General features: G+C 40.9%; 1 protein-coding gene across 1 annotated transcript; it reads left to right on the forward strand.

Annotated features, from left to right (window-relative positions):
• On the forward strand, positions 1509 to 9569 carry LOC110431044 (pantothenate kinase 1-like). The gene is made up of 17 exons (XM_021449584.1): positions 1509 to 1987; positions 2113 to 2256; positions 2870 to 2904; positions 3580 to 3696; positions 3883 to 4002; positions 4085 to 4179; positions 4253 to 4346; positions 5306 to 5437; positions 5635 to 5747; positions 5975 to 6089; positions 7265 to 7378; positions 7494 to 7588; positions 7652 to 7745; positions 8277 to 8402; positions 8509 to 8621; positions 8756 to 8945; positions 9066 to 9569. Exons 1-17 carry the CDS (start codon positions 1837 to 1839, stop codon positions 9207 to 9209), a joined length of 1992 nt encoding a protein of 663 aa, XP_021305259.1. The 5' UTR covers positions 1509 to 1836; the 3' UTR covers positions 9210 to 9569.

Below are 10386 nucleotides of genomic sequence, written 5' to 3' on the forward strand. Positions count from 1 at the left end.
TTTCAAAAAGATAAGCTAGTGCAGCCATAGCAAATCTAAGATTCTCATCCTCTGTCCAAACCTGAATGTTCTATCTTATTTCAGCCAACTCTAACAGAAAACTAATTGTTATTTTGTATGGCAAAGATCAGTGAGAGCTCATTCAAACTGGGGCAGTTCATGACCTACAAGTTGATAGCCCAAATCAACTTATGCAAGATATAAGATCAGGGAATTGTGTAGCAAATAAATTTCAAATCAACTTATGCAAGATATAAAATCAACTTGTAGCAAATAAACGAAGTGTTGAAAGGCTTCTCTGTTGCAGCAATAAAACATTCCAAATTTACATGTCCCAATTTACAACTTTAACAAGCATTAATTGTAGGATTAAAATCCCGGGGATGCCCTGGTTGTTTCCTGGTTGCTCACAACGCGACCCGGAGCAGATAAAGCCATACCAGCTGTGGACCCATGCGGCCATGCTGACCGTGGCCGCTGGCCGCTGGCCGGGCACATGATTTCGTCGTGCCTGCATATGCTCTCCTTGCTCCCTCTCCTAGTTTTTTTTTTTATTTTTGAATTGCCCTCTCCTAGTTTTCTTCATTGAATTTGCGCAAGGAATGAAACAGGAGAGAAGAAGACGCGTTGGGGCGCGGAGGTTGGGCGATAGAGGTTGCAACTGCAACTGGCGGCATGAGAGAAAAGAAGCGATGTGTCTGTCAGTCTCATTACTGCCCGTACTCGCGTAACAGTAGTTGAAAAAGAAAAACGCTCTCAATGAATTGTGTATAGTAGACTAGTAGGCGGCACGCATCCATGCTGTTTGGTGTTGGCTGATGCAAAAGCCTCATTCTTTAAAGAACAGGGAAGAAAATCTTTCTGCACCCATCGTGTGCGTAAGCAATGACTCGCCAGCCTAATCCGGATAGCACGCTTTGTTGTCTGACCGTGGAATGCTGTAGTGGTTGGTGGGCCTTTTTTTTTTTTAAGAAGAAGGGTCCCGGTGGGCTGGGCGGATCTTCCAGGTCCAGCACGACGAGAAGAGCCAAAGAGGGGGTCACGTAGGCGTCGGCGACGGCGACGGCGACCGGCGGGAGACCAAAACGAGGCCGCCACGCCCCGGCCCGGCGCCGGCGGCTCCATCGTAGTCGCGCGCCGTCCCCGTCTAGGCCCGTCGTCGTGACTCGATGCGCTGTTCGTGTTGGTGCCCGGTTTTTATTCCGCTTCTGTTCTGGTCTCCGAGCCGGTGAACACATCACCCCTCCACCTAATAACCCACCCAAAGCCTTGTTTAGATCCGGAAAATGTTTAAATTATAACACTATAGCATTTTCGTTTTTATTTGACAAAAGTTATCCAATCATAGAGTAATTTGACTTAAAAGATTCGTCTCGCGATTTACAGACAAATTATGTAATTAGTTTTTATTTTTATCTATATTTAATACTCTATATATATACCGCAAGATTCGATTTAACGAGAAATCTTGAAAATGTTTTGGTTTTTTTAAAAAAAAACTAGACCCAAATATAAAAGTCCAACCCCGGCGCGTGCACTGCAAACTTGTCTTGGTTGTACCGCCCCGGCCCCGCGCACCACGACTCCGCCCACGCGGCCACGCCACTCGACGCGACCGAGACCAGCCAGCGCGAACTCCTCCCAACTGCAACTCCTCCCAGACGCCCGCCGGCAGTTGGGCGCCGCACAGCACAGCGAGCCTGCCAGTCAAACCGAGGCGGCGACGAACGCAGGCAGGCAGCGCGGGGGCGGGCCCGGCGGTGCCGGTGTGAATGCGGGCGGCGCGATACCAGGCGCCGAGCGATCTGTCCCTGTGACGGCACGGGGCACGGCAGGATGGGCGAGGCGACGGGCCACGGTGACGGCGTCGGCGTCGGCGTCGACCTCTCGGGCGCCGAGATCCGCGGGGGCCTCGAGGATCGCAACCCGCCCATCTTCCTCCCGCGCCAGCCCGCCGCGTCGCCGCTCCTCGCCCTCGACATCGGAGGTACCTACCTCGTCCTCGGCGACGCTGCTTCTCGTCGTCCCCCCGGACTTTAATTCCGCCTATGTGTGTGTGTGTGTTTTGCTTGCTGCCTTCTTACGGAGTGGCGGCGTTGGGATTCCTGGTAGGGACTCTGATCAAGCTGGTGTACACGGCGAGCTGCGGCGGCGGGGCCGACGGGGCGGACCTGCGCTTCGCCAAGTTCGAGAGGCGACGCCTCCAGGAGTGCTTCGACTTCATACGGGCTGAGGGGCTCCTCGCCTGCAATGGTGGTACGCACGTCGCTGCCTACTCGTTTGGTTTTTCATATCACGATACTGAGAGAGAGTTCCGTACTTCCGTGGTTTGTTGGCGGGGAGAAATGGGTAGGACAGCGAGATGCTTGGTGCCACTATGCCGGTCATTAATTCGTCAGGAGTTGGGATATTCCTTGCCGCATTTACAAATTTCCATTGTAGCGATGATCAGCTCTCAACGTATCTAAATTGACAACCACTCTACTCCGATACTCTGATAAATAGGTCCAGTAATTTCCTTTGTCAACCAGGAGCGCCAAGGTGCATGTAACTCTGGCATTTCATTTCCTTTGTGCAAATCTGCAGTTACATGATGATATTGTTATATACTGCAAGTTAAATTCCAACTTTCTTGTTTGCTTATGAAAAAAAAGGCAATCTAAATCGACAACTACTCTACTCCCTATACTTGGATAAATACGTCCATTATTTTCCTTTGTCAACCAGGGGCGCCAAGGTGCATGTAACGCCAACATTTCATTTCCTACATGATAGTGTTTTTACTGCAAGTTAAATTTCAACGTTTTTGTTTGCCTACGTCATTGGTGCACTGTTTTATTGCGGATTAACTTGTAATTTTGTTTGTCAGGGACGAGGCCAGGCGGAGAAAACGTGACCCTGAAGGTAACCTACTCTTTTGCTAATGTATTTGTAACCAAAATGATAACAAATACTTCTATTGGCTCCTCATAACTGGAGGTTTGAGCGGAATGAAATTTGGTGGGGAATCCCCCCCCCCCCCCCCCCCCCCGCCGTCCGTTTTCAAAAAAAGAAAATGATAACAAATACATTAATTAATTCAATGCAACAAGAGTACATGCCCACATTTGGCAGTTACCGCATTTATTTGCAAGGTCATTCTGGCGTGTTTACCACTAATGCTTGCACAAACAAAGTATCAGCAAGATTTCCCGACAAACTTTGCTAGTTCCACATGATGTGAATATATTTATACTCCTGTTTACAATTGATGCTAAATAATTGTTCAATTATTTTTCTCCACAGGCGCTGTCACTGACAACTCTCACAAAGTTACGTAAATAATGTTTTCGTGTATATATAGAGTTACAGAAATATTTGTTTTGTATATTAAAAGAAACTGAGTATATTTGTAGCTTTCAAAACAGAGCTTTTGCCTAGCTCCCAAGTACTTTTAGTTATTATTAGAACTACCCTTTCCAAATCTGTCTTCTGGTGTCCCTAGTATTGTTCATCCAGAACAGAGATTATTGGATGACATGTACATTCTTTTCTTTTTCAAAGAATTGAGAAAAAGTATATGATAGATATCATGCACAGGCGACGGGTGGTGGAGCATATAAATTTGCTGATGATTTCCTGGAGAAGCTAGGTGTTTGTCTTGACAAGCTTGATGAAATGGATAGTGTCGTTTCTGGAGCAAACTTTTTGTTGCAGGTCAGTGTCAGTCCTTAGCTGCTTGTCATATCACCCTATCTCACTGGCAAATATCCTTTCATGTCTTGTATCACTATTAATCTATTATTTTTAACTTTTCTCACTCACTATCTTAGATAGGCAGCAAATCTTATTTATTGTGACGAAGTGCATGTTTTTCCTTTTAACTGATGCTATATGTTGCAGAATATTCCTGGTGCAGCCTTCACACACATGAATGGACAGAGGAATCCAGTAGATGTTTCCCCAAACAATTTGTTTCCTTATCTTCTTGTCAACATTGGATCAGGAGTTAGTATACTGAAGGTTGTACTTCTTCACTGGGGTACTTTTTGAAAGTGCGTTACAATGTAACTCATGTGACCATATGTTGTTAAGTATAATGTAGGTCACTGGAAATAAAAAGTTTGAAAGGGTAACTGGGACGCACATTGGTGGTGGTACCATGTTTGGTTTAGCAAAACTTTTAACAGGCTGTAAGAGGTAATATCTAACCTTCCACATCATGCAACTTGTTTACTGTTTTTCCCATACTAACTTGTTGCAATTATCTTAGCTATGATGAGTTCTTGCAATTAAGCCAGAAAGGGGACAACTTTGTTCTTGATCTAATTGTCAAGGATATATGTGGAGAGCTTGTCTGCCAGAAAGTTAGTCTTCATCCTTTTCTTGTTATACTTTAATTATATAACATACCATTTCTCTCCTGTGATGCTGTTGTTAGTTTTTTCTTTTCTGGTATGGTACATGCTTGCATTTTATTGATTTGGCTTGTGGTGGGCTACTACCGTGTAGGACTGTAGGTTCATTACTTTTTTTTTCTTTACTGAGTGAATGTTGACTGCATCATGACTTAGGATTACCCCCCCCCCCCTCGAAAACCTTACTTAGGATTCCATAACAACCTACAGAAATACAAATATTGAAATTGTTTGTGCTATACTTTTCTTGATTACTCACTTTTCTAGCACTACCAAATCAATGTGACACTATAACTGCTTGACACACACTGTTTAATTGTTTGGTGACATCCATCCATCCATCTGGGTTGTGTTGTGCATGTGTAAGGTTTCTTGTATGGGTTCTTGCCCCATTTGTTTTCTTAATATAATGATACACAGCTCTCAGAGAAAAAATCCATCCATCTGTGTTTTCTGATGCTAGATTGATTTGCCTGTGCATTTGCATGTATGTGCTATATCTTATCAAATATTGTATGTTTCTTTTGTATATAAAGGAATACTTATCTTTAAATAATTAATAGTTTACAGTTTATGTGTTAATATTTGACCATTCTTATGAAAAAAATGGTCATTTTGCACATCTTGTATTAACAGGACTTCCATTAGATATATAGGAGTTTTTCTGAGTTTACATTAAGCCTGGAGGTGGTAGGCTATGCTTTTAGTTTTCGTAAGTCTGTAATTTCACTAATGCCATCTAATGTGTTACGGTCTGTCTCTGATATCAACTAGAAAGGACACCAATTTCAGGAATGGCTGTGTTTAACCATTAGACTTTTTTTTGTGTTTAAATTTATCTGTCCTTTCACCGCATGGAGCATCAGTTCTCATGAATGGTTGATTCATCCTTTTCTTATATGTGGCAGCAAGGACTTTCAACATCAACTCTTGCTTCTAGCTTTGGGAAAGTTATTACTTCTGAGAAGAAGCTGACAGATTACAAGCCTGAAGACATTGCATCTACATTGTTGAGTGCCTTTACCTACAACATTGCGCAAGTGAGTCCTTTTTTTCTGCCTATCTGCTTGTTATGAGTTGTGTGTTAGATGGTTCGGTAGAAAGATTCACATATGAACTAGTTTTGTAAATGGGCTCCAACAAGATAGGAGCACTGTCAGTGATTGTTCAATGTTGGGTTTCATCTATTTTTGTTGTTTTATATTATTGTTATCAACTCATGGTAGTTGTCCATCAGATTGCTTTCCTTGTTGCGTCACTTTTGGGCCTCCGAAGGGTCTTCTTCGGTGGATCATATATACGGGGACACAAAAGCACGATGGAAAATATTTCTTATGCAATTGATTTCTGGTAAGCATTTCTTGTGTATTTATATTTTTTTCTGCAATTAATCTCTCTTTATACATTTGTTAATATGAAAAGGAGAACAATGAATGCTATATTTCAGTTCATGTCTCTTAATCTCTAGCTTTATCAGTTATCACTATGAAGATTCTGTGCACAAAATTTCTTTGGGTTGGATTTCTTTTAGTTTATGGTGGCAAGAATCTAAGCATATCTGGTCTATCGTTGATCAGGTCACAGAGCCAAATGCAAGCAGTATTTTTGCGACATGAAGGGTATTTGGGAGCACTTGGTGCCTTGATGAGTTATGGGGATCCCAGTGGTGAAAATCTTACCCTTGAGGAGAAGGTGAGTTTCAACAAAGATATTCTACGCACGCTTATCATTGCCCTACGCACATGAAATTTCTATCTCTTGCTCTTCTATATACAAGGAAAATGCTTCTATCCACCAGTACAGACAAGTTCCTTTCATGCTAAAGTGAACCAACATTACAATTAAGGGTTTCTTTGATTGGTGGATGAGAGTTACCACTTTGTTCCCAGGGTAGGTGAAGCAAGGTTTGAATTCGCTAAGATGTTGTGGATAATAATCGTAACAACTGTGTGTTCAATGGAGCCATTCCCAACATTCAGCTTGTGATTAGAACTATCCTTGAAGAGGCCCATCTCTGGTGCCTTGATGGTGCTAAGGGATTAGCACATTTAGAAGCCTCTTCTTCCTCTTCCTCTTCTTCTTCCTCTTCCTCTTCCTCTTCCTCTTCCTCCTCCTCTTCCTCTTCCTCTTCTTCTTATTCTTCTACGCAATTGTCTGTTTTCGAGAAGAAAAGCTGAAGTAAACCAGAGTTTGAAGGCTGGCCTTCACCAGTCCTCCATTTTTTTTATGTTTTATGAACTTCTTCAGTATTCAACGTAGGTGACTACTGATTACAGAAGCATATGTTTCATGTAGGTTCTACATACAGCGATTTATGTTTTTCAAGCTAAAATGTGGTATTTTTCATGATCTACCTTTTCTCTGTTCATCCCTGTTCTAAATAGCGCGCTATAGCGGACGCTATAGCGCTATTTAGCGTTTCTGGAAGAGGACTGCTAAGCTATGGAGATTTTAACGCTAAATGATTGTTCCCGCTATTAGCAGCTAATAGCGCGCTAATTTCGCTAAATTGGGTTAGTTTAGCGCCGCTATTTGGCCTTGGGATTCATTTTCATCGGCCCAAATAACTTGGAGGCCCAAATAACAGGGATATGCCCCTATGTGATGTATGTTATTATTGATGTATCATGTATGAACTACGAACTTTGATGTAATATGTTAGTAACCCTTTGAAATATCTATCACTATTGGTATTCATAATGTTTTCATCTTTATTATGTGTAAAATTACATGATATTTGACATATTTTTTGCTCAACCGCTAAATGGCTTAGCCCGCTATTAGCGCGATATAGCTTTTCTTAGCCTTTTAGAGAGGCTGCCGCTAAGAGGCTTAGCACGCTATTTTAAACACTGCTGTTCATACAGGAGCCTCATCACGAATCAGCACCTGTTGATGGGACATCAGCGGATGAAGAGAATGATAGCAACATATTTCCTTACCTCCTTGTAAATATCGGATCAGGTGTCAGCATGATAGAGGTTCTCCAGTATACCGCTTCTCTTTCAATTAATTAATTATATTTCTCACATGTCTGCTGTTATCAACAATGTGCTTTCAAAGATCTTGTTATCAGCAACATGCTTTTATGAACAGGTAATTGGTAAGGGAAGGTTTGAAAGAATTATAGGATCCCATCTAGGCGGCGGTACTATCCTTGGTCTTGCCAGGCTTTTGACTGGTTGTTCAAGGTACTATCGAATTAGTGGTATAAGACTTTCTTTTGGCTAGACAATTAATATTTTTCCTTTTAGTTACGAAGAATTCTTGGAGTTGAGCCAGAGGGGCAATAATTTGTCTGTCGATTTGACTGTTGGGGACATATATGGGGGAGAAGGTTATCCAAAGGTACTTTGAAAAGTTGACCTGTAGTGAGGATTTTTTTTTTCCTGGTATTGCAACGTTTCTAAAAAAATAAAATGTTTGAGTACCACACTGCTTATGCTGATTTATCGCCTGAGAGGTAATCTATTTTGGAGAAGGAAAATAAAATAAGAAAAACATATAGCAAATTGCAGCAGGTGCACGAAACAGGCATCATGATCTTTGTTGAACTACAACTGTTCCATCCATCAGGGCATATTAGATAACAAGAGGCTTTCAGTTTGCATTTATATACATATATCACTGTTGTTTGGAGACAAATGTTGAATCGATGGTTACTTTTATATAATTAGATTTTAGGTATTTGGCGCACTTATCATGAAGGTTATGAAACTCAAGTGCATGAGCTTAGATTTTATAATCATCATGCATAATATTGAATTAACATTTTGAATATCTGTATGCAGAATTTGTATTTTTGCGTTTGAGCATCAGGGGACAAATTGTAATAATTAGCTATCATTATTTCCATCAGTTCTTTTTTCTCTGTCTCAGATTGGTCTTCCAGCATCCACTACTGCGGCTAGCTTTGGAAAAGTGAACTCAAGCAAACTTTCGGAGTACAAAGTAGAGGATCTTGCTGCAGCTCTACTGAATTCTTTCACGTACAACATTGGACAGGTATTCTTCTTTGTGGATATTATGGTTTCTATGTGCGAATTTTTTTTTGAATAAAAGGTTGTGTGATTTATCAGTTACCCTGACACTATCTTTATTTCTCTTCTAGATAGCCTACTTTGTGGCTAATCTTTCAGGCCTGAAGAGAATTTTCTTCCGAGGTGCTTACGTCTGTGGTCATGAAAAGACTATGGATAAGATATCTCGTTCCCTAAAATATTGGTAAGAAACTTAATTAAGATACAGTGATTAATATTATTGTAACGAACATAAATTTGCAATCCAGCACCATGACTGCATTGCTCCTCGTCCACTAAGTCAATAGTTCCTTACCTCCTCTTGTTGATTGTTTCCAGGTCCAAAGGTGAAGTCCAGACGACATTTCTATGTCATGAAGGGTTCTTGGGAACACTAGGTGCATTTTGGAGTTATGAGAACATGGGGATCGACAGCTTGGCGGCACATGAAGTCATCAGGGAGGTCTTGCTTGGTGCGCCATACACTGGGCAGTTCCCATCTTTACCTGTCACTCAACAACAGGAGAATGTAAGCACCATATATTTGCATGTAGCAACCTAGTTAAAATTACAATATAATTTGCCAATGCCAACCTCAACGATTTTTTTCTCTTATTGTGGTATTTTTGTTGGGATGTGCTTCGTTTAGGGAGAACATAGTACTCTCGAAGGGGAAGTAGAAAACTTACGGCATGACAATGCCGTGCTGAAGGCTGAGGTTGAGCGATTACAAAGGGAGAACGCAGAGCTAAGAGCAAAGTTGGTAAGATCAGGCGAGACTTCAACCTTGTGATTTGTGACACAATAAAAGGACGAGCCGCAGCTTGTTGTAAACTGTAACTGTTTAGAAAATGGCTCAAAAGGTATCTCGTATAGGAAAAGTGAATTCTGGCAAAAAGAAATGGAAAAGAAATGCCAATTAGCATTGCTCATCTAGTGATGAGCCTTGTTGTATAATTATTTATATTCTTTATACAAGAGCCTCTGTATTTGCTCCGTTTATGTAATCTTGTTCCTGTAAATGTTGTGTAAATGGTTACCAAAATCCAGAGTATCCGGCTTTGTAATTTTGTCGAAACAATAGTTTCTGTTTCCAAGTTTCCCTTGGAAAAAACCTTCGGGGTGAGATTGAAGCATTCTTTACCCTTCTTAATTGAAAGGCAGAGCTCCTGCCATTAAGTTCAAAAAAAAAAAAAGAGATTGAAGCATTCTTTTTAGACTTTTGAGTGCTGTGAACTGAAAGATAAGAAGCGACAAGTCATTTATAGGTGGTCCCGGATACTGAAATATGCTCGCATACTCCATTTTTTACGTCATTAGATTTATAATCAGACTCAAACATTTCTAAACTTGACCATCATTCAAAAAATCTATACAGTTTCACAACTTGTGAACTTACTATATATTGTGAAAGTTTCTCTTACAGTGAATCTAGAAACATATATTGTGAACTAACTTTGGTGGAACAAATATCTAATCTCTCTTGTGTTTTGATTTGCAATATTTCCTATGCATCTTCTTGGTTATGTGTGTTTGTAAGTGCAGATACTTCATGAACTCACTACGGACATCTCTAAACACGTCTACAAGTTTGGTTTGAGCTTGATCTCTCTATATGCGGAAGTTCCATAGAGTTACGTAGAATTTTGGCATCCTGCTAATTCAGCTGTTTAGTTTTATTTGTTGCTATTTTTTTTTCTGCTATTCCGTTTTGTTTGTTGCTAAATTTTAGAAAAGCCAATTCAGCTTTTTCTTTAGATGGCATCAAAGTCCTTTCAGCATAGTTACAATAAACTCGTACGATGGTGAGTAGTAGACTCATAAGGTTGTGATATCAATGTGCCGAACGTACATATCTTCTTTTCTCATCTATGTTAAAAAATAATCAGTACTATTCACTTGAACTTATTAGCCACGATGTCAGCCGAAATTTCTCGCATGGATGGAACCGTCCAATGGCAAGTAGTATA

Source organism: Sorghum bicolor, chromosome 10 (genome assembly GCF_000003195.3).
Source record: "Sorghum bicolor cultivar BTx623 chromosome 10, Sorghum_bicolor_NCBIv3, whole genome shotgun sequence".
NCBI lineage: Eukaryota > Viridiplantae > Streptophyta > Magnoliopsida > Poales > Poaceae > Sorghum > Sorghum bicolor.

What these genes read in the sequence shown, in the direction of transcription:
- LOC110431044 (XM_021449584.1), top strand. Translation starts at nt 1,837, where the DNA reads ATGGGCGAGGCGACGGGCCACGGTGACGGCGTCGGCGTCGGCGTCGAC. An exon ending in TTACCTACAACATTGCGCAA is followed by an intron (nt 5,438 to 5,634) that starts GTGAGTCCTTTT and finishes GTTGTCCATCAG; the next exon opens with ATTGCTTTCCTTGTTGCGTC. An exon ending in TCTTATGCAATTGATTTCTG is followed by an intron (nt 5,748 to 5,974) that starts GTAAGCATTTCT and finishes ATCGTTGATCAG; the next exon opens with GTCACAGAGCCAAATGCAAG.